Genomic DNA, 25,165 nt, shown 5'->3' with positions numbered 1-25,165 from the left:
TTAATATTGAAGGACCAAGTTGTGAAAAATAGAATAAATTGAGTTTCAAAAAATTGACAACTTTTTTTTATATAAGAACAAGTTATGTTTGAATATATACAAGTGATTGTTCAAATATACATAACAAGATGTCCTTGATTAACAAAAAGCTTGCGAAAATGCTTGAAAAATAAATTTATAGCATATATTTTTTTATTTAGCATAATATTGATAGCTTGTTAACATTGAATAAACAAGTTGGGAAAAATAGAATAAATTGGGTTTTGAAAACTTGACAATTTTTTGATGTATGAATAAGTGATGTTCGAATATTACAAGTGATTGTTCAAATATATATAACAAGATGTCCATGATTAACAAAAGCTTGTGAAAATGTTTGAAAAATAAATTTATGACATATGCTTTTTATTTATCTTAATATTGATAACTTGTTAACATTGAAAAAACGAGTTGTGAAAAATAAAACAAATTGAGTTTTAAAAAATTGACAATTTTTTTATAGATTAACAAGTGATGTTTAAATATGTACAAGTGCTTATCATATACACATCAAGATGTCCCTTGTATGCAACCTTGGAAGAGGGAGGGGGGGAGAGAGAGTCACATTTTTTTTTTTAAAAGGCAAGAGCGTTTTAGTAACTAGACCAACAAAATTAATTATAATTTGAGCCTTTGGGCTTATAGAAGTATTTCAAAATTTTGAGCCCTACATGTCATTAATTTGTTTATGAGGGCTTAGTTGAAATTCTCTCTATAAAGAATTTCTCAACTTAAAAAACTTGAGAGCCTTTTATGCTTGATGGTCTCCACTCTCCAAATATATAGAAGAAAAAAACTTAATCTTTAATCTCTATAATTTCATTAAATTTTGCTTCTCTATAATTTTTTTCAGCATTTTCAATTCTTATAGGAACTAAAACCACTGAAAAAAATAAAAACTATAGAAATTAAAAAACAAAAGTAACTCAATCTTTTTAAAACTATAGGGATTAAAAACATTAAAAAAAGATTTATAAGGACAAAAAATTGTGTTTTTCCTATGTAGAATTATAGAAACAGTTACTTGTACATGAGTTGATAAAGTTATGAAATTAAACTTGATCTTGTCTCTTTATTATGATACTCACGTTAGTTAGACCCTTTATCTAAATTCAGCTTTATTTATTTTTTTCCTTTTTATCATTGATGTTAGCTATACCAAACAGGATTTGAAGAGTCATGCTGCAAATTGTTTCCAGACTAAAAGAGTTGAGAATACCTCGAAAGTTAAGATTTTGAAGCATATTCAACGTTACCTTGATTTTTTTCCCCCATCGTGTCCAAGAGTTGATGTATCACATCACGTGTAATATAGTGCGGGGTAGTGTGTTGAGATGCAATGCAAGCACAAGTCAACAAAGGATACTCATTATGTCCATATATGAAGGTTGGAGGTTTTTGTATATGCTATACAAACGATGAATTGGTGATGGAAAATAATGCTTTTACTCACTGAAGAGCATTTTGCACGCATGGTTAATAGTTCCATGAAAAGAAATGCATGTAAAAGCTGATAAATTAATGTTTTACATTATCTCATAATTTCCAGCAAATTGGCAGAGCAGACGAGGGTTTTGGAGGGCTTTTATCATCAGCAGAGAAAACAGTTGAGGGAGTTTCTTTGAGAGTTGAGACCATCCAGATGAGGTGAGCAAGTAAGTACTTGTACGCAGGATGATCCAATTTCCCAATATAAGATCTCATCCGACATCCGAATTATGTCACGCTCACCAGAGGCTCCGTAACGCACAAGAAGATCGGTTGCAATTACGTCTTCCATTTCAGACCACTCATCAGCTTGTTTATCCTCTTCCTTCTCGCTTACGTCTTTGTTCTTCAGCATGTTCACTCTCTCAACTGACCACAATTCTGTATGACAAAGTTTCCTCAAACTGTTTACCATATCAACAGGGTCTGCGTCTCCTATTACAGTGAACGTCCTCTCCTCCAAGTGCGAGGACTCAGTGCCTGCACAGTGCACAAGACAAATATGGATTACGAGTAAACGAACAAATTATCCCAATGACATGTATACAAGAGCTGTCTATATAGTATGAATAATTACAGTGACAGGCCATTCAAGTGACTTAAAATCACAGTAAAAAATTATTGTGAAAAACAAAAAAAAGGGGATTGTAACTGAAACTATGGTTCACAAGGGTTCATGATTTTCTTTTCTTTTTCTTTTTCTTTTTCCCTTTTTTTTTGTGGTAAAATCATGACCAGTCTTTTATGAGTTTCTCAGTCATTTTGTATATATGTTGGAGATATACTGAAATAATTTGTATATATTTCCCATTATCAATGTGATGTTACCAATATTTGAATCTTGAACACAAAGGTCCAATCACAAATGTCAGACAAACTTGCAGTAATTTGTATAAATACAAATCAACCAAACAAAGGTGGAAGCCTTGCAGTTGCAGGAGTACCTGGAAGCTCAGCAACCATCTTCATGGCCTTCTGCTTTGCTTTGTCACTCTGCAAGTCCATCTTCAGCACCACTTTCTGCAGAAAAAGGACTCCAAGACATGCAGGAAATAAGATTTAATGAGGGAAAAAACCAACAAAACAGGTGAACAATGATTCTGGTAATGCAAATATGAATTCAGAAAGCAAAGCACTCGTCTATCATTGGACAGTAAATTTCCATGAAATAATGGAGAGCAAGGGATATTAGAAAACAAATGCAGCCTCCTCTACTCTAATAACACATATAATTGATATATGTAAATCTAAGTTACTTGTCGTAAATTGATAAATTAATTCATCCAAAAAAATATAGAAAAGTGGAGTAAATAACTTCTAAAATGCAATATTTTCCTACTTCACCGATATAAAATGAGAGAGACCAAATAACAGGAAAGAAAAAATGCCTCACCGAAGTCTCATGCTTGTTGGATCTCGAAGATGCATCTTCATTTCTAGCCAGTACATCCCTTGGTCGCTTAAGTTTAGCTATAGTCCCAACATTTGCCGACGATTGAAACCATCCATTTACTTTTAAAAAAGCCTGTATAATTTTTCATAATACAAAGAATTAAAGCCATGTAATTAAGCTATCAGTCATAAATTAATAACTTCTAATACTCATAAAGAGGTATAAACACACATATATTAGTACATACATGTATATGAAGTAAATAACTAATAATACTTAAATCTTCTTCACCTTCTTCCTAGTGGTGGGATTCAGATCCCACATCAAAGAATTATGCCGAGCGTTACACGCGCATGCACATACAAATGCATATATATGTAAGAATTAATATATACATAAATATTTAAGATATGGAATTATTTAGTTCTTTAGGTGGTTTTCACCTTTAGAATTTGGTTAACTTCGAGTAAAATAAAATATTTATTTTCATACCTCATGAATAGAAAATGAGAGATGAAATGAAAAGGAAGAAAAAGGCCTCTAACCTAAGTCTCTTTCTTGTTGGATCTAGAACATTTAACATCATTTCCAGCGGATAAATCTATTTCTTGGCTGCTTATTTTTTTCAGTAAAAGTGTTGTTTGAGTCAATATTTTTAATAATTATAATATGCCTTTTAGTTTCCAGAAATTTGTGTAATTTTTACAAAACAATAATGTGTATAGGGAAGAGATTTGAATTTTTTCCCATTAAATAAAAAGATTGGTATAGCGTTTAGTTTCCGATAAACATATACACAAAATCAACAACGAGCCTTATCCTATTGAGTAGAGTCAACTACATGGATTGCATGATGCCATTGTACTCTATCAGCAATTAAGCCTTAAAAAACATTGTTAACCAAAAGGGCTTTTAAAACAACTTCCATGAGTTCCCTTACCCTTCTTTCACTCTTCTAGGGCTTCCCATGGCTTTTTCTGTATATATTCAAACCATCTCAAACAATGTTTTATCATTTTCTCCTCAATAAATGTCACATCTACTTTTTCTCACATGTACTCATTATGAATTTTATCTTTTCATATATGCCCACGTATCCATTTTAACATTATCATCTATGTTACTCCAACTTTATGCTTTTCTTATTTCTTTAAAGCCTAACATTCACTACCATATATCATAGTTGGTTTTATAGAAATTCAATAAAACTTTCCTTTAAGCTTATTTGGTACCTTCCGATACAAATAACTGTTTTAGCCTTTCTCCATTTAGACCACCCAACTTGTATCCTATATGCAACATCCCCTATTACTACTAATCTGCTTCTTAACAAAATTACAATGCAAATATCCCGTCTTACTCCAACTCAAACGAAAACCCTTTGACTCCAAGGTCATTCTCCATAACTCAAGTTTGGAATGAATCTCTCTCTTGACTCCATAATAAGAACAATAACATCCACAGAAAGTTTGCAACTAGGGATTTCCTTTTGAATATGTTCAATTAGATCATCTAAAATCAGGTCAAGCAAGGGCTCAAAGATGATCCCTAATGTAGGCCAATCCTTATAAGAAAGTCTTTTTTTCTCACCACTAGATATTCTTATACTAGTTGCTGCCTCCTCATACATATCTTGTATAGCATTAATATGTGCCACTTGAACTCCTTTCTTTTTCAAGGCTTTTCAAAGTAATTCTCTTGGTACATGATCATAAGCTCTTTCTAAATTAATAAAAACCATGTGTAAGTCTCTACCTTTGTTTTGACTCCATTAATCCCCTTAGTAAATAAATCACTTCGATTATACCCTTATCGGCAAAAACCAAATTGATTTTCAAAAATATTAGTCTCCAATCTCAATCTATATTCAATTACTCTTTCCTACAATTTCATTGTACAACTTATAAGCTTGATCCCTCTATAGTTTACACATTTCTAAATATTCCCTTTATTCTTATGCATAGGAACTAATGACTTTCTCCTCTATACATCAGGCATTTTCTTAAACCATAAGATCTCATTAAATAGCTTAGTTAATCATAACACCCACTCCACACTTTAATAGGGATACTGTTAAGTCTAGTGGCTCTACCACTTTCCATTTTGTTTAGAGTTTCCTTAACCTCTGCTGCAAATTCTTCAATAAAATGTCAAATTATGTATCAACAAATGTTGATCCAGTTGGCAAGGATTTGGCCCATAACCCAGAAAGTTGTAGATTCAAATCCTACTACCAATATGAGGACTTTGGTGGATGATATGTAAGTATTTTTGTAAGCATTTGAGTCTGTAAGCATGTCCTAACCCTAGTGAGCTCCCGGGACCTAATTCACCTAAGTTTTCAAAATCAAAATGTCAAATTATGTGCTCCTTCTGGAGTTACTAAATCTTCCAAGTCACTAGACGAGCCTACTCCATCATTAAAAGGCTTGCAAAAGTAGGCCTCTCATCTATCTTTAATATCACCATTTATAATCAAAACTTTTCCGTGTTCATTTTTTATGTACTTTACTTGTTCTAAATATCTTGATTTTCTTTTTCTACTCTTTGTTATCTTATAAATTTTCCGTTCTCCATCCTTTGTCCCAATTTTCAAATGCTTTAAAATGTGCTTTACTCACTACTTTCTTAGTTTTCTTTTTAGCCATATAATATCTTTCCCAATTTTCAATGTTGCAAGAGGGCATGGACTTAAAACACTACTTTTATATTTGACTTTCTCTTATATGTTCTCATTTCACTACCAAGATTCCTTATCCTTTAGTCTAAAACCTTTTGATTCTTTTAAAATTTCTTTAGCAACCTTTCTTACCTTCTTAGCCATATCCTCCCATAGATGCTAGCACTTTCCCAAGACTCCGAAATACCTTTGCCTAAACAATTCCTTTTAAAAATTTCCTACTTCTCACCTTTTAATTGCTACTAGTAAGGGTTTGACGCTTGTCAAAGGTTTTGATTTTTACTCTTAATACACACCAAGGAAGCATAGATACATTGTTTAACCTGGCGTAGCCATATCTGATACACATTGGATACGAATACATGTCTCAAGACACATATATCCTCGTACCTATATCCTAAAAAATTTTAAAATTTGGTATCGCTGTATCATGCCGTATCATATCCAATACTCATATCCATATCAATGCAACCTAGATACACACATCAAAGGCAAGGACTCTATGTTGTGTTTTCACGCTATCCCCAATGATGACCTTGCAATGAATACAATCTTCTATCTATGTTCCTTACCAGAAAGAAGTGAATTTGCAACTTTGAGTATCCACTTTTGTAAGTGATAAGATGTTCATCTATCTTCTTGAAACAAGTTCCCCCCCTTAACCTAAAAAAAAAAAATTTAATAACTAAAAGTTTAGGTGATTTAAGTCTTGAGCTCACCATGACAAAGTTAAGTATAATAACCCAGAATATTTATAAAGGTACACGGTATTTACAATTGCAGTAGCATTTGAACTCACCCTCCTCCCCCCTTATGGGATATGAGTTAACTCCTTCCTAATTGTATATACTTTTAATGGATTTTAGCCTTTAGTATTTGGCACAAAAAAAAACTTCCAAAATAAAATACCTATTTTTATACTTCATGAATAGACTAAGGGCGCATTTGGTTACTGAAAATGATGTGAATGGAATGAAATAAAGAAATAAAGACAAAAATAAAATGATTATAATGTGGAAGGGAGATAGGTCAACCATGTTTATGAGAAAAGAGGGTAATTTAGTTCATAAGATTAGAAATCATGATTCATGAAATTTTTAGAGGGTGCGGTGATTCTCACATTTGTAATATGTGATAGTAGGTTTTATCATGTTTACCATGATGAAGAGAGCAATTGGGTTCATTTTTGTGTTTATTTCTTTATTTTGTTCCATTCTTATCATTTTCAGTAACCAAACAGGCTCTAAAGGGAAAAATGAAATGAAAGGAAAGGAAACGATGTCTTACCGAAGTCTTAGTCATGTTGGATCTAAAAGATTGTGTCATCTCTCACTGCTAAATCTATTATGCCGGCGATCTTGTTTCCAGTAAAAGTGTTGTGAGTCAATTTTTAATAATTATAATATAATATACCTTTAGTTTTCAAGAAAAATTCTTAAATAAAATATTTATTTCAGACTTTGCAAACAGAAAATGATAAACCCAAAGTAAGGGAAGAAAATAATGGGGGGAGGATTCTCTTCTCTTCCTTCCCCATCATCTTCCTTTATCTTCCCTTTTTAACTATTGGATCAATATTTGGATGGTTCAAATTTGATTGCTTATAATATTATTATTACAATATAAATTTATAAAAGAAAGAGAAAATAATAAAATTTAAACTGCTAAAATTTAATATGAACAATTAAAAAATACAGTAAAAGAAAAATTATATCATACCGAGAGCTCCTCATCATTGAATTTGAAAGATTCATCGTCGTCTTCATCTTTTTCGTTATTAAAAGTGGACAATATGCCAGCCTTCTCATCAAGATTCTCAACCTGAAATTTAAGTTGCAAACTTTATTCCCTGAATATTTCATGATTCAAGCATTTGAAACAATACATAGTAAAAACAAAATCTCATTTCACATATTTAAAAAAAAAAAATCTTCTATTCTTACTCTGCAAGGGATGTGTACAATTTTTTTTTTAAAAAATAGATATTGATACCAGCACATTTGCACAGTTATTTTTGGTAGACAATTGAGATTGAGATGAAAGAAATTTTATTGAGAAATAATCTACCAAGAAAACTATGAGCAACCATGTCACCCAATGGCTTCTTTATAGCTAAGGAGAATCTCCCAAATACTACAAGAATATCCAACTGTGAGGTGCATACTCTTGACCCAAAGGACTTTATTTATAATCCAACAAGCCTTTATTTATAATACTGGAAATAATATTAAGTAAACAGAAATGATCTAGAAAATAATCAGATAACAATCATATAATAATCTATGGAATATTCAACAAGCAATCATATCCTCACAGCTTAAGTTATCAGTGGCTTGATCTTCTACTCGTGCAGTCTTCAGAATAAAAAAAAAATCAGCAAAATTATCTTCTTCCTTTCTTGATCTCTTCTATGTCTAGAATATGTAAGATATGGCCTCTTAAAAGTTAACAGTTTTCCACATGATTCATTATGAGGAGATTTAAAAGTCATATGAACATCACATGATGTCTTATTGTCTTAGACCACCACCACCTTTTAATTTTCTTAATCATTTAAATTATCACATGGCAATCACAGTTTCCAGAAGACTACGTTTTCACTTCTTTTGATATTTTAAATGTTAAACTGGCAACATAAAATTTGTGTGCAAAAGCCAATGGTGTAATTAACCTATTATTCTATAAAGTTATATATAGTTTTGTGCACATGTATATATGAAATATATAGGAAGCCATATTATTCGTAAACAATGAATGGAGCAACTTAACGCTCTTTAGACTCGGCAAAGACCCAGATCTAATTTTACATCTTCTACCTATCTAATATATACTGAATTTTGTAGAAAGCCATTGGCCTTTTACTGTTCATAAGGTCATCCATTGGCTTCATTTTGAGATCCATGACCTTTTCTTTCTTATATTTAATCCTGTCTAGCAGGAAAAAAAAATTAATGCGGTCCAATTTTAAGTATCTTGTGCCTCTGTTAAAAATAAGACAACACAAATTCTCACACTTCATGAATAGACATTGAGAGAAATGAATGAAAGAGAAGAAAACAATCTTACCGAAGTCTCTGTCTTGTTAGATCTGGAAGATTCAACATCATCTCTAGCTGATGATGCTATTGTGTTTTGCTGTAATAACCTAAATTATATATAATATAGATATATATAATTAGCAATTTTTTGGGAGAATCAAAAAGTTCTAGTCCGAGAGATAAGGAGTCTTGGTGGTGGAATAATAGTGTACAGGACAAAATCAAGCATAAGAAGAACTGTTTAAAGCCATACATTTGTGTAACAATGAGGAAAATGGGAGAGGTACCGTATGGCTAAGAAGGAAACTAAGAGAGTTATGGGTGAAGCTCGTTCTAAAGCTTTTGAAGAAATTTATAAGAGCCTTGAGACGAAGGAAGGAGAGCGAAATATTTATAAGATTGCTAAGAGTAGGAAAAAAAAATCAAGAGATCTAAACAGGTAAGGTGTATTAAGGATGAAGAGGGAAGAACTTTAGTTTACAGATGATGAAATTAAAAATAGATGGGAGACTTACTTTTCTAAACTTTTCAATGATGGAGAGGGTTCGTCTAGTAACTTGGAGGATTTAGTAACTGGTGAAGAGAACAAAATTTATCATTCTATCGAATAATACGTGATAAGGAGGTAAAGGAAGCTCTTAAGAAAATGGCAAATGGTAGAGCCAACAGACCTGATTGTATATCTATCGAAGCGTGAAAATGTTTAGGTGAAAGGGGTGAGATGGTTAACTAAGTTATTTAATGTGATTTTATGGTTCAAGAAAATGCCTGATGAGTGAAGGAGAAGTACATTAATTCCTATTTAAAAATAAAGGAGATATTCAAAATTGTACTAACTATAGAGGGATTAAGCTCATGAGCCACACAATGAAATTGTGAGAGAAAGTAATTGAGCACAGGTTGAGATTGGAGACAAGTATTTCTGAGAATCAATTTGGTTTTATGCCAGGTAGATCAACTACAGAGGCGATTTATCTACTAAGGGGATTAATGAAAAAGTATCATTGTAAAGATAAAGATCTACACATAGTTTTAATTGATTTGGAAAAAGCTTATGACCGTATACCAAGAGAAGTGCTTTGGAAAGCGTTAGAAAAAAAGGGAGTACGGATTGCTTATATTAAAGTCATACAAGATATATATGAGGGGGTAAAAACTAGTATAAGAATACCTAGTGGTCCAACAAGGATTTTCCTATAAAGATTGGATTACATCAGGGATCATCTCTGAGTCCTTATTTGTTTAACTTGATCTTAAATGTTTTGACGGAATATATTCAAGGGGAAATTCCGAAATGTATGCTCTTCGCGGATGATATAGTTTCTTATAGCAGAGACAAGAGAAGAGGTTAATTGCAAATTTGAGTTATGGAGGAAGACATTGGAGTCGAAAGGTTTTCGTCTGAGTAGAAGTAAGACGGAATATTTATATTGTAAATTTGGTAAAGGACTATTCGACAATAATTTGGAAGTGAAATTAGGAGATCAAATTATACCTCAAATGAAAAAGTTTAGATATTTGGGAGCCATTATTCAAAATGATGGCGAAATTAGTGGAGATATTTCACATAGAATTTAAGCTGGGTGTTTTAATTGGAGAAAAGCTAAAGGAGTTATTTGCGACCGTAAGGTGCCTAATAAACTTAAAGGAAAGTTTTTATCGTACTGCTATCTAACCGGCAATGTTATATAGTAGTGATACTGGGCTCTAACGAGACAACAAGAGCATAAAATTGGAGTAGCAGAGGTGAGAATGTTACGATGGATGTGCGGACATACACGTAAAGATAAAATTCAAAATGAGCACGTACGCGAAAAAGTGAGGGTGGCACCTATTGAGGAAAAAATGGTAGAAAATCGGTTGAGATGGTTTGGACATGTACAAAGAAGACCAAGGGAGGCACCAGTGAGAAGAGTGGAACATATAACTTTGAGCCCAATTAAGAGAGGTAGAGGAAGGCCTAAGAGAACACTCTTGGAAGTTATTGAACGCGATCTCTTAATTAATAATATTTCTAAAAGCTTGATAAATGATAGAGCACAATGGCGTCTTGCAATCCATGTAGCCAACCCCACCTAGTGGGATAAAGGCTTGTTGTTGTTGTTGTTGTATATATAAAATAAAAAAACAGAGTTTTGGATATTATCTTAGGGGCCATATAAAGCTGATAGATATTTAATATTTAAATAACTTTTAACATGATTAAATTTAATTTAAATTTAGATAAAAATGTTATTATTTTAAATATATAAGGAAACCCTAGACCCATTATATTTTCCTTCATCCTCACAGCCGCAGCACAGTAATTGGATCACTCACATTCCTCTCATTTTCTACAGGTCGGCTCCCGTTCCTCTCTTTCTTCTTTTTCTTTCTTCATTTTTTTTTTTTTGAGTTCCTCCCTCCATTGTTCTTTTATCTTCTTCCTTCCTCGATTTTCTTTAGTAATAGCCACTATTTTGTGCAGTCACGTGGGGCATGGGCATTTCAATGAAAACTTGACTTTCTTGAATTCTTATGTACAATTGGGGGGAAAAAATTGAACAGCTTCCTTTTCCTATTTCAGAACGTTGCTGCCATCCACAAAGCTCGGATTTGGCGATTTATCATTCTGATTTATATATTCAAATTACGAACTTTAGGCTTCATAAGGTAATTCCTACTCTCAATTAGTAATTAAACAAAATAGAAAACTCTTGACTTACAGTAGCAACAGTACCAGGAACTTAGATGAGAAATTAGGATTTAGATATGATAGGAAACGTTTGATTTGAGAAAGAAAACGGATTTTGATTCTTGAAAATTGATGATGATATTATATAAAATATTATCTATAGATGATGCTTGTGAGAGAGTGGTTGAACATAGTTTGAGATTGGATGCTGATATTTTTAAAAACCAATTTAGCTTTATACCAGGAAGGGCAAACTAAAGAAGCAATTTATCTACTAAAAAAAATTAATGAAAAATTATCGATGTAAAGGTAAAAATTTATACATGATTTTCATTAATTTGAAAAAAGCTTATGATTATATTGAGAGAAGTACTTTGAAAAGCCTTGAAAAAGAAGAGAATCCAGGTTGCTTATATTAGAGCTATACAAGATATGTATGAAAAGGCAACAACTAGTATAAGAAAGTGGTGAAACAAAAGACTTTTCTATAAGATTGTACCATATCATGGATCATCTTTAAATCCTTATTTGTTTGACTTGATCTTAGATATTTTGACTGAGCATATTCAAGAAGAAATTTTCAAACGCATACTTTTTGCAAATATATTTCTTATTGCAAAGACAAGAGAAGAGATTAACTATAAACTTGAATTATGGAGAAGGATATTGGAGTCAAAAAGTTTACGCCTAAATAGGAGTAAGACAGAATAGTGTTTGCATTGTAATTTTGATAAGAAGTCAGTTAGTAGTAATTTGAAAGTGAAATTAAAAGATCAGATTATATTTCAAGTGAAAAAGTTTAGATATTTGGGAGCTATTATTCAACGTGATAGGAAATTATGGAGATATTGCACATAAGATATAAGCTGGGTGGTTTAATTAGAAAAAAAAAGCTAAAGGAGTTATTTACAATCATAAGGCACCTATTAAACTTGAAGGGAAGTTTTATCAAACGGCTATAAGACTATGTTATATGAGAACAAGCTAGCAAGAGCATAGAGTTAGAATAGCAGGGAGAAGAATGTTGAGATAGATGTGTAAACATGCATGTAAAAATAAAATTCAAAATGAGCCCAAACAAGAAAAAGTGAGCGTATCACCTATTAAAGGAAAAATAGTAAAAAATCATTTAAAATAATTTGTAAATGTACAAAGAAGTTCACAAGAGACACCAGTGTCAATGTGGAGAGTGGAATGGATAATTTTGGACCTTGATAAGAGAGATAGAGAAAAGCTAAAGAGAACATTTATGAAAGTTATTGATCGAGATCTCTTAGTTAACAACATTTTTAAAAGCTTGGTAAATGATAAAGTACAATAGTGTCATATAATCCATGTAGCCGATCCTATCTAGTAGAATAAGGCTTGTTGTTGTTGTATGCTTGTGAGAACTCTTCAACTGGGGTCAAGCCAAAGTAGCTAAAAAGAGATCTCTTCTAACAATTCCAACAAGTGTGTATAGGTAGTGAAGTGGCATTTTTGTTATCACCTATGTTGGTTTTTCTTGATTCATAAATTTTGATTGTTGTTCTAATCTACTTATTTGGGAAGCAAATCCAAAATTATTTCGATCTGTGTTGCTTCAAGACCATAGAAATTATGATAGCATGTATGTTATTAAAATATTATTATAAATAGATTTTCTTTGAAGTTTTTTAAACTTTTTATAGATAATTTCAATCATCATGTTTTCAAAATTAAATAATTATTTTAAAAGAAAAATGAATTTTCATATTAGTAATTTCTTTTCTCTTCTTAATTTAATTGCACCTTCATTAGATAAGTTATTTAATTATGTCACATGCATGCTATTAGGTAAGACGTTTATTAAATGTATTATTTGAGCGTGATGGCTATTTCCCCATTAGAATAAAAAATATAGGAAATATATACATAATATATTACATGGTAGGTGAGATGGTTATTTCTCGCCAAGAATTGTGAGAAGTGTTCGTGGAAATATTGTTGTGATCCTATGGTGTCATGACTATTATAGGGAATTAGTGTCGTAATGCTGTGCCAGTTCAAAAGTAATATCAAACATCTGTTTGATTGATGCTTGAGTAATTGGTGACCGATTTTGATTACTTTAGTTTATGAGTTTGGTACCTTACGCAAACTACGATTCATTTTTTTATTTTCTTTTGTTCAAAATAAAGGCTAGTTTCTTTTAAACTTTTATACGTTGAGTTGATGTTGTTGGGCTTTGTCTTCGGCTAGTTAGGATAAGTGTGTTTGCGTAGTCTATAATATATGCCGGTCATGGCTCAAACATTGGATCGTGACATCTGCCATCTTGGTTCCACAAAAGAGGCGTTTGAGTCAATAAAAAGTAATTATAACACCACTTTAGTTTTCATATAATTGCGTACAATTATTTACAATTAAAAATATCATCACTTTGTTATTCTGTGTAAATAAGTAAATTATCATAAATTAAGACAATAATTCAAGGAAAAAAAAATATCATTAATAAAATAAGCAACTTATAAAATGAAATATCTATTTTCAGCTTTCACAAACAGAGAATGACAGATTTGAAGTCGAAGGAAAGAAAAAATGCCATACTTTCAGAAATAAAAAAAAGTAAAATAAAAGATGTCTTACCGAGAGCTCCTCATTACTGGATTTGAAAGATTCATTATCATCTTTTTCATTATTAAAAGTGGAAAGTATGCCAGCCTCGAGATTCCCAACCTGAAATTTAAGCTACGCACTTAAACTTTATTTCCTGAATATTTTATTATTCAAGCATCTGCATTTTCAATTAATATTAATATATAGTATAAAAGCAAAATCTTCCCATTTCACCTAAAAGAAAAAGAAAATATTTTTATTTTAAATTTCAAAAAATATCTTACACTCTTGCTTCATTATTTGCATGGGATGAGTACAATTTTTAAAAATATTGATACCTGTGCATTTACACAGGTGTTTTCCACATAATACGTACCTTGGGGAGATTTAAAAGTCACGTGAATATCTAGTGGAACTCCACCATCTTCTAATTTTCTTAATCATTTAAAATATCACGAGGCAATTAATTGCCAAAGATCCTCTGAATTTGTTTTAGTTAAAGTTCCAAGTAAGTTCAGTGCTATTTTAATTTTTTTTTAAAAAAAAAGAATGTAACCTCTTTCCCATATTTCAATTCAGAGTCTATCAACTTCATAAAACTATAGAGGGCACAACTTCAAACAATCTAAATCCCGTAACAATCACAGGTTTCAAAAGACATGTGATGTTTTCACTTATCATATTTAAAAGTTAAAGTGAAATATTTTAAAATTAGCACACCAAAGTTGTAATTAACTTATAATTCAATAAAGTTAAATGCAGTTCTGTACACATGTACTTAAAGTAACTCATTTGTCTATAAATAATTTCAAAAAGACAGTAAGACACAGAATAAATTTTTGCACTCCATGAATAGACAATGAGATTGAGAGCAATGAAACGAGAGGGAAGAAAAAGATGGTTTACCAAAGTTTCTGTCTTGTTGGATCTGGAAGGTTCAACGTCATCTCTTGCTGATAAATCTATTATGTCGGCCATCTTGTTTCCAGTAGAAGTATGGTTTGAGTCAATGATTTTAATAATTATAATATACCTTTACTTTTCAGAAAGTTTGTACAATTTGTCACAATAAAAAATTAAAACAATCCAAACAGGTTGATTCTCATAAATTGAAAAATAATTCATCCAAAACAAGTATATCATTGATGAGGTAAATAACTTCTAAAACAAAATATTTATTTTGCTGACTTCACCAACAGATAATGACAAATAGGGAAGAAAAAGACATCATACTTTAAACCAAAAAATAAAGGGTCCTACCGAGAACTCCTCGTTGTTGGATCTGAAAGATTCATCGTCATCTTTTTCATAACTAAAAGTAGAAAATATGCCAGCCTTCTTGTCAAGATTCTCAACCTGAAATTTGAGTTGCACACTCTATTCCCTGAATATTTCATCTTCCAAACATTTAAACCTATATATAGTATAAAAGCAAAATTTTATTTATGTTGAGGCTTCACTATTTGCATTGAGTTGAGATGGGTACATCTTTTATAGAAATATTGATATTGATGCCCATGAAATTGCACGGTGCTTTCCACGTAATCCAAACTTTGAGGAGATTTAAAAATCAACTTGAACATCATGTGATATCTTATTCAACCATCGTCCTCTTCTAATTTTCTTAATCATTCGAAGTACCAGGTGACAAACACATTTTTTCAAATGACATCACATTTTCACTACTTATGATATTTTGAAAGTTCAAGTGCAACATTTGAAAGTTTGTGTAAAATAGTTCTAATTAAACTATAATTCAATAAAGTTATATGTAGTTCTGCACGTATGTACCTACTCAAAGTAACTAATGTCAATAGATAATTCTGAAATCATGATAAGACTCAACATAAAAGGGAGATAAGACGTCATACCCAAGCCTCTTTTTTGTTGGATCTGGAAGGTTGTTCAACTTCAAGTAATTGATCTAAGATGTCAGTCTCCTCATTTATTGGAGAAAACATATGGTGCAAATAATCTGGCCGGCCTTCTTTGCTCCATTCTGATCCTTCCCATTTTAGAGCATCCCACCACTCTTTCTCTCCTTTGATGACTTTTAAATTTTTGCTTACCAATTCCTTAACAGAAAGAATCTGGAGTTTTGGACAATCATAAAATCCAATACTTTCTAAACTTGGACCAATGCACAATTCATTTGAAATGCTAACCAATTTAGGAAGAAAAAGGAGTGATACTTTTTTAAGACGAGGCAAATAAATCCTTTCTTTGGAATCCACTGATTCAAGACTTATTATGGTGCTCATCATTGGGCAGTCTTCAACTATTAGCTCCTCCAAGTTCACAAGACTCCCAAGAAAATTCAATGTAAAGATGCTTGTTAACTTGGGGCAATTGTGCAATTGTATGATCTTCAGTGAGTAAAAGTAGGCTTCCCCTCACAAAAGCTTATCAGATGGTTCATACAAAATAAGCACAAGAATCCCCAACGTAAATCAGAACGGATTGAAGATCCTCCATCAATTAGGGTTTGCGTATTGTTACATTCCCCCACTATGAGTGATTGCAGATGTGCTAGACTTCCTTTATCAATTTGAGAGAGATATCTCGATTGTGCTATGCCGCTCCAAAAAAACAGCCTTGCTGCGTCGAATAACCTCAACGATGTCATCTGATATGTGCACATCATTAACAAATCTTAAGCTATAACTATGTTGCTTGAATTTTGACTCAATTGCAGGTGGTACACGTGATATGATCCTCGGCTGGATATTGTGACCAACAATAAATCTGAAATCCAATCGTTGTGGGACATACTTCAAAAGTTCACCCTGTGGGATTTTAAATTCAAAATATTCAATTTCTGTAATTTAAAAATGTCATGTAAAATGACTGCAATGCTCTCATCCCAGCACTTGTTATCAAGATTTACATCAATGTGTAAATAAAGTAATTGCGTCAATTTAGATATTACCCCAGGAGGAATTGGATATTGATGACATGTATAAAACGATATAATCAACTTTTTCAACTTTGTCAGCTCTTGAATATCCTTGGGAACATATGTAATCGGAGTACTATCAAGATCAAGAATCTCAAGATTCTTAAGTTCTCCAATTTCCGGTGGCAATTCCATAAGACGCTTACATCCCTTTAAATACAATTCTCCAAGCTCTTTTAAATGGAATAAAGAATTGGGCAAACTCTTTATGCTTGTGTAGGATAAGTCCAAGACATAAAGATGAGGCATAAAACTAAAAAATATGGGTGGAATTTCCATCAAGTTAGTATTGCCTTGTAACAGCAATTAAGTCCATCCAGGGCAATCCATGTTCAATGGTAGCTCTGACAGCTTATTGTCCATTCACTCAATATGCCTGGCCAAAACCCATTCTGTAGTGATTTGCAACTCAGTCAATCCCAAGCCACCTTTCTTTATTTTGTGTAATGGGTCTAACATGAGCAAGGACTTCAAGACATCATAGGTTTCTCTTGGCCATTGAATATACTTTTGTTCTGATTTAAGAAAAATATATCGATCCACAAAATCACTAAGAATGAGCTCAGCTTCTTCTCGCGAGTAGACTAATTTATTATAAACCCAACTGGATATTATGAGATGCTCTGCCATTTTTTCCTCAAGTCTGAGTACAAATAAAGAGCACGCAAGACAAAGCTTGTCTGTCTTATTCAAATCATTCCAGATAATGTTTATAAATGCATTCATCATAACATCATTCATATCATCATGAATTCTACTGGTATGTAAAGGATGAAGGTCATGCAATTTCTCCAGTGCAAGTTCCCAAAGCGCAACATTTTTCATGTTCTTCAATGATCTTGCCACAAGAACAATGGCAAGAAGATGGTCACGACACTTCTCAACAATTTGCACAGCAATTCTTCGGATGTCACTTGATGAAAGTATAAGTTCCCTACCTACAGCTCTGCAGAAGATTTCCCATGGCATCAGATGATCCTCTGTCTTAATTTCAAGATCCATTCCCATCAACAATTCATCATGTTCCTGAAGCGATGATTCAATGGTTAATAACACAACAGCACATGCTAACATATTCTTAGGGAATCCTGCTTTCCAAGGGTCAATGTTTCCTTTGCCATTGCCATCCACTAGAAACGCTAAATGGTTCATTCTCGTCATCTCAACCTCAAGGAGTCTTCTGAGCAAAATATCATCATTTTCTGCCTGATCCCCTTTGCTTGTCACAAGGTCAAGCTGTTTTGCAATCTCTTGTCTAATTTGAACTTCTGTATTGCTTGAATAATCTGATGCATAAACCCATAAAACTCTAGAATATTTGTTACCAATGGTAGTTCCATTGTACTCGTAATTCAAAGCTGCTTTTATTTTTCTTACCACATCTACTTTTTCAAATCCATTTCTTGTTGAGAACACAACACGATGAATGTTGTGACTAAGTAAAGTTTGAATCAGTTGGTCAACAGCAAGATCAGCGGCTAAATTGAGAATAGCTTCTGGAATCATGTTATGGACATAATCCCATTCAAGCACTTCTTTCCCTTTGCTTATGCTGTTAGAAGCTACTGCCTCTCCTGATAGAGTGGCAATATTTTCATCAAATATGGATCTCCGACCTTCTTCTATCTTACTAAGTATGTCATTTGGTATAAGTACTTCCAAATTTTTCAATGGTTTTTCACAAAGCAAGTGCATCCAACGGTAAGCACCAGATGATTTTATTCCAATGCGATCCATGTCTTCAAAATACTTGGCAGTAGCTGCTTGAGCATCATCTCTCCATTTTTCTAACAAGTGTTGGTCCGGCAGTATCATGGGATACATTAAAATGAGGCTCAAAAAATCCCTTATTCTCACCAGCCTTAAGAATTCATGTTTTAAAATCTCCTCAAGTCTGCACCAACGTTTATGTTTTGCCTCTGTGATTTCTAGCGCAAGTTCATCTTTGTCGTTGACTTCAGAACTCATTTGTTTGCTCATCTCTATCCTCCAGAAGAAAATTAGCAGGAGGAATTTAAAATAGTAAGAACTGAAAAGAAAAGGGTTTACAGAATAATAACTAATAAGAAGTCAAGAAATATAGAAGACTCAATTAGCAATCCAATGAATTATTTGGTATCGTTCAAGTTAAGGTTGAGATACAGGCAAAACATAAATACAGTGTGCATATGCTTTTTATTAGTTCATGAAGTGTGTGTTTGGAAATCCATGAGATTTATGTGAGAGTAGTTTTATCTCGTAAGTTGCAAAATTGATTTTGCAACGTGTTACCAATCAAACAGTAATTAAATTAGTGAAGGACGCGATATTAAGGTACATAAATATCCATATGTTATCTCTTTTTAAAGAACTGAAAAACATTCCAAAAATTGAAGATAATGAAGAAATCAGAGACCAGAAGCTTCAGGGAGTCTTTGACTTGCTCTCGAAAACTGAAGAGCCTGGCACTGGACTCACAACACTTCTTGGTATTTATAGACAAGATTAGACAACCTTTGGACAGCCTGAAAGCATGATTTAATTACTAGTTTCATGAACATTATGGCTCATTACACTAATTCATTATGACGGTTTCTAAATGTTGCATTTGAAGACAATTAAAGAAATCAATTTTCAGTTTTAATAGCCTTAAATAGTGTTTAATATTATTAATAAAAATATTTTTTGAAATACCAATATATATTTTTAAAATATCCAATAGGAATTGCCTTTGCAATCTAATGAAATTCTCTGCGATGCCCATTTTTGACCATATATTCACCAATCTTTGCCCCAACCCATATTAGCTTGTCTGGCCTATTCGTGGATGACAGAGGTATAGATTCAATTAACTGCAACATTTGGTTACTAGTTTGCCTAACTATTAGTGATAAATCCCATTTACCATTAGAAATAACGGACATAACTGTAAGAGCTTCATTGATTACAACACCTGCAACCCGAGCTAGCTTAAAATTATGGGGCCTCAGAATCCAAGGGTCTTTCCAGAACTTAATATATGTGCCATTCCCCACTTGCTAGCACAAATCCTTGACCAATAAATCTCTACCAGCCAAAACGCTATCTTCTAACCAAGACACATTAGGCCCTTTTTTTCACATTGAGAAAGGAGCAATTCAGAAACTAGGTTTTCTTAAGAACCTTAGCCCACATGCTATCAAGAAATTGACGTACTCTCCAAGCCATTTTGGCTAAAAGAGTATCGTTGAGTCTTATGAAATCCTTAAAACCCAGGCTGCCTTCATGCTTTGCAAGATTCAAATACCCTTGTCCTTCTAGTGGATGCCCCAACCTTTATCATCATTATCCCAGTAAAAGTTTGAGACTAATTTGTTTAGTTTGACACGTGTGCTTCGGGAACTTAAAGCAAGACATAGGGAAAATGGGTATTGCATTAATCACTGCTTTAATCATAACTTCCCTGCCAGAGAAAGACAGAAGTGTCTGCTGCCGCCCTTGCACTTCCCTTCCAACCTTGTCTCTTACTGCATTTTTTTTATCTGCCCCATAAGACAAGGAGGCCAAGATAGTGACCAAGGTCATCGACTCCATCTATATTCAAAGCTGCAATGACATTCTCCCTAATATAGTAATATTAGTAAGGGTATTAGCTGAAAAAAGAGAGACTGGACTTGTCACAATTGATCTTTTGACCTGAGGCAGGACAATATGCTTCCAAGAGATATTTAAAAGTAGTGCAATTGTGAATATCAGCATTCAAAAAAATGAGACTATCATCAGCAAATAAACAATGAGTTAACCTTAGACACGATCTTGTAATATTTATTCCTACCAAGTCACCCATATATACTAGCATGCTTTTGTAGCATATTGGAAAATACCTCAGAGGCTATAATAAACAGATAAGGGGAGAGAGGATCCCCTTGCTGGATGCCCCTGTTAGGATTAATTTCAGCCATCGCTCTACCAGAAAGTACATAATATTAAAATTAAATATACATTAATACTAAACCTAAATAAAAGTTATTTAAATAAATCCAAATTATTAAACAAAACAACACCATGATTTATGATAAATCTAACCAATGACAACAATAAGCCAACAACACGTTACTGACAATATTACAGTCAATACTCTATAGAAAATTGGTAAGGAAAAATGACAGTTAAATCCCAAGGGGATCAATTATTTAAATTACATCCAAATCAATTTCAAAGTACCAATAATGTAACATCCCAAAATTTATGATATGATCAATTAAAACTATTTAAAGGGTTAAGATAATTAATCTAGATTCCAATGGGATTAATTAAAGTAGTTTACATGACCATTGAGTTAATGGGACCCTATATGGGAGTTAAAATCGAACCCTAGGTATAATTGGGCCACTTTAAGCCCAATTTAATGGGTTTGAGTAAGAGTTTTGTTTTTTGCCATTCACCACAATAGGTGAGACAAAATTTTAAATTTATAGAATGCAAATCAAGCAACAAAAACAGAAGAGAGTTTGAGAGAGAAATAGAGGAAAGGAGTGCGGTTGTGTTAGGGTTTGCACTTTAGGGGTGCTTGAAGGTAATTTCAAGCTATCTACACCTTGAGCAAGTCCTTTTTCCTTTTATCCTCTCTCCTTCTACACAATTTCTTCAAGTTTTTAGGGCTATGGTAATGTTGTTTGAATTTCCAGCAAGTTTTCACCCACTCTAATGGAGTTTAAGGGTGTTGTTTTGAGGTTTTAATCATTAGTTATTGTTAATGGCAGTGGCTAGAATCGTTAATGATGGGTTTGAGATTAACCATAGCACTAATTAATCAAGTTTAAGCTAATACAATGGGTTAACAATGTTAGTTAAGTTTAATATAGGTTAAATAAGCTAAGGAAAGTTGAATGAAATTGTTTATTGTTAACATTGCTAATTAGAGTCCTAGGCTTTAATCACAATTAAGAACTAATTAATGAAAATTAGTCATTAATGATGTTTGTTACTCATAAACTATATATTAACTACTATTAGAGCTCGTGGATTGTTTGTGAGCTTTCTCAAAATCCAAATTGTACTCTTGGTGTGATAAACCAAGAGTTGAGATAATCAGGAGTTAAAGTATAGCATATGTTTGTGTCTACAATTATGAGCTTGATTGATGATATATGAATGAATGAACGATTTTATGGTATTCTATTGAAAATATATGTGTGAACAAGGCTTGAGGTTTATGATATGAGTTATGTAATGGATGAGTATATTTCACTTGATTGGATGGGTTTAATGTTGGTTGCTTAAGCATGACTTCTTGTTGATAATGTGATTGGATGTAAATTATTGAATATGGTTGTGATTATATGATTTCTTGAGTATGAGGATGATTAGGAGACAATTAAGTATGGTTATGGCTATGAAATGTCATTGTATATAAAATGATGAACACGCAATGTGATAACATGTGTATGTGTAACACAATATGATAATGGAAATGTGACTTAATGTTTTTTTACTAAACATGGCCATGGATTTATTATTTAATGAGCATAGATATGATCATCTTAATGAATGAATATGATTGTGATTGAGAACATATAATTACATATGAACTGAATTTGCATGATTACAAATGGGTAGGAGTTTGTCCAAAAAAGTAAGGTGTTATGGAAATTCATATGGTACTCACCAATATAGTGAGGCCTCATTATTTTCATTCCTGATTAATTCCCTAAACTAGTTGTTGCCCTGAACTGGGTAGAGTGACATCTTATGAGTTTGAAATGAGAAAATCCATAGTTCGAGAGTGAGTACGAGGCCTTAGCTAAGCCACCCCTTATAATTAGATAGTGGGACTAATTTGGTCATACAAGTTAGTCTTATATGATTTGATAACCTATGGATTTGGTTAGAAGATATAAGAAGAGTAATAAGGTTGAAGCATGATCATGCATAATTATCATTATTTTCTCACATGTTTTGTGGTCATGACTATGTCATTATGATACATGTTAGATGATTATGGAATTGATAAATGGGAACACCCACACACCTTCTTTAATTTCTTTTATGTGTCACATGCTCATGTGTTTAAATTTATGTGCTTGGTTATTGAGATTATATAATCTCATTCCCATGGTTTAATAATTTCTAGGTTGCACTCAGATTCAAGACAAAGGGAAGTAAGTGAATGAAATGTCTCTAGTCATTCATTTTTTTTTGACCAAAATGTCTTTAGTTATTCTTAGTATATAAATGAATATTTTATTGCCAACATTAAAGGTCATTTGCATGTATTTAATTGTAACTTGCATATAAGCATAATTTGTAGACTTAACCTTTGTTGGCATTGGTCTTTTGATATTTTGAAAATGGATTGGTGATGTAAATGTGCTATTATGGATTAAATGTGGACAGACTTATCTATTCTCCTAAATGATAGTAAGATCTAGTAAGCTTTAGAAGGTGAAACATGAATGTGCAGGCTCATAGTCATGAGTTAAATGTTAATTATATGCATTTATGCATAATAAGTTAGTAGGTTTAGTTATGCATGCATAAAATATTATATTGTCTATGGTTAATGGAAACATTTGGGTTAGAGATACTTGGGGATTTTGGATAGTGAGACATGTTTTCTTTTCTACCATCCTAGGTGTCTAAATCCCTCATTTGCTATCGAATGATAAGGACTAATACCGTTTGCTAGTTTACTTATTTGTCTTTGTGTGGATGCTTGGATCTCGTCAATTGGAGGTTCGAGCTTAAAGTTAGACGCCTCAAAAGTTGGACTTTAAATGTTGTCTATTCTATACTATCACAACCAATTGGTTCAAGTGAAAGCCTCTCTTAGTCGTGACGAATGATATAATGAGTTTTAGCCATGGCAAACGATGGGTTTGGCTACAACATAACATACCTTTGGTCGTGGCAAATAGCCTCTATGCCACAAGCTACTAGAGCTAGGAATTTAAGCTGGCCAAGCTTATTTAAGTTTGGCTCAAATAAGCCTGACTCAAAAAGGCTTGAACTTAAACAAGCTTGACTCTCTGAAAAGTCCGAATGGCCAAATTGGGCTCGAATTCCTTTGAGTTTTGGGCAACCTGAGTACCCAAATTTTATTTTTAAAGTTATTTTTAATTAAATTTTTTTACTTTAAAATTAATTATTTTATTTTATAAAAATATAAAATATATTGGTTAGATACTTAAACGATGCATAGGACTCAAAAATTTTTTAAAAAAATAGATGGGTCTTAAAATATAAAAATTAATATTAAAATGTATTTTAAATATTATTTTGAGATATCTTATAGATTAAAAATAATAAAAATATGACAACATAAATATTTTTGTTTTTTTAAATATCCATAGTAATTTACTCAAATATATAATATTTTAGTATAAAATGACCTAAAACTTAAATAATTAATTAATATTTATTATATTTTATATATTTTTTTAAAAATATAACTTTTTATTCGAATATTTAAGCTAAGCCCAAACTCGATTAGGCTTGGCCAGAATTTTTTCAAGTCTATTTGAGCCCAAACATAAAACAAACCATTATTTTGCTAATTTCAATCTTAAATTTTTTCAAACGAGTTCAAGCTAATTCATCAAGCTTAACCTAAATTATCAGCTCTATGAGCTCTAATATATGCAACTTTGGCTATAATGGATGGTTTAGTTTTATGTAAATGTCCTTTTAAACCCCTATTTTAAATGGTTATTGATGCTCGACTATTCCCATGCTTCTTAAAATTGCTTTACTTTGATTTAAAGTATTTCTTGAGCCTTTTCTTTTTTGTCTTCAAATTTAAAAATATTTTTGGGATCCCATTTATTCAACAGCTTTCATTCCAATTTTTGAGTTTTGATCTGCCAAGATTGATCTTATGTTTCTTTGGTTACTCTGATAATTATTTAATTGGCTTTAAGTAAGTAGTTAGTGCTGGATAATATTGAAGGACATTACAAACAAAGTCCATTAGTCCTTTAGTAATAAACTATTAAGTCTAACAACGTCAAGGAATTTGAAGTTCAACTTCAAAATTTACAATTTTGTTGTGATATATTTATAACTTATTTATTAAATTTTAACATAGAACAAAAATATTTGTCTTTAATGTTAAAAAATATAAAGTCTAATAGCTCTAAGGATTAAAAAAAAAAACCTTACTTCCTCAATATTGTGCATATATTTGATATATTGTTGTTCTCTGATGTCCTCTTGAAAAATATCATTTTGTGCTCTTGTAGAACCAACTTGGACAATTGACTTTGATATCATCGCAGGCCATTTCACCTCCAATTTTTTGGTATGTATATGTGGGAGGTAATATTGACGAAAAAATAGACGTAACAGGGTATGAGCGGGCTTA

General features: G+C 32.2%; 1 protein-coding gene and 1 long non-coding RNA gene across 4 annotated transcripts; both read right to left on the bottom strand.

The window, feature by feature from the left end:
* Positions 1–2,467: 2,467 nt before the first annotated feature.
* LOC129285337 (uncharacterized) lies at positions 2,468–7,452 on the bottom strand. The gene is made up of 3 exons (XR_008587165.1): positions 7,320–7,452; positions 2,921–3,052; positions 2,468–2,547 (listed from the first exon to the last, which is right to left on the bottom strand). It is a non-coding gene; the product is annotated as an uncharacterized LOC129285337 (long non-coding RNA).
* A 6,380-nt stretch (positions 7,453–13,832) lies between these two features.
* On the bottom strand, positions 13,833–19,256 carry LOC129286891 (uncharacterized). 3 transcript variants are annotated; one of them, XM_054922981.1, is made up of 4 exons: positions 16,819–19,256; positions 15,761–16,675; positions 15,150–15,245; positions 14,794–14,867 (listed from the first exon to the last, which is right to left on the bottom strand). In XM_054922981.1, exon 1 carries the CDS (start codon positions 18,823–18,825, stop codon positions 17,209–17,211), a length of 1,617 nt encoding a protein of 538 aa, XP_054778956.1. In that variant the 5' UTR covers positions 18,826–19,256; the 3' UTR covers positions 14,794–14,867; positions 15,150–15,245; positions 15,761–16,675; positions 16,819–17,208. The 3 variants fall into 3 exon arrangements, with proteins under 3 accessions (XP_054778957.1, XP_054778956.1, XP_054778955.1); XM_054922982.1 differs by lacking the exon at positions 14,794–14,867 and adding an exon at positions 13,833–14,009 and having other exon boundaries at positions 15,761–19,256; XM_054922980.1 differs by having other exon boundaries at positions 15,761–19,256.
* Between the last annotated feature and the right edge of the window lie 5,909 nt (positions 19,257–25,165).

This window comes from Prosopis cineraria, unplaced genomic scaffold (assembly GCF_029017545.1).
Source record: "Prosopis cineraria cultivar Desert tree isolate PC_DT_omini unplaced genomic scaffold, ASM2901754v1 PC11, whole genome shotgun sequence".
Classification (NCBI taxonomy): Eukaryota; Viridiplantae; Streptophyta; class Magnoliopsida; order Fabales; family Fabaceae; genus Prosopis; species Prosopis cineraria.
Note: the sequence above shows the minus strand (reverse complement) of the source record. Positions and strands in the feature narration are given on the sequence as shown.

Excerpts from the sequence above, each read along its gene's own strand:
- LOC129286891 (XM_054922982.1), bottom strand. The coding sequence starts at position 18,825 with ATGAGCAAACAAATGAGTTCTGAAGTCAACGACAAAGATGAACTTGCG.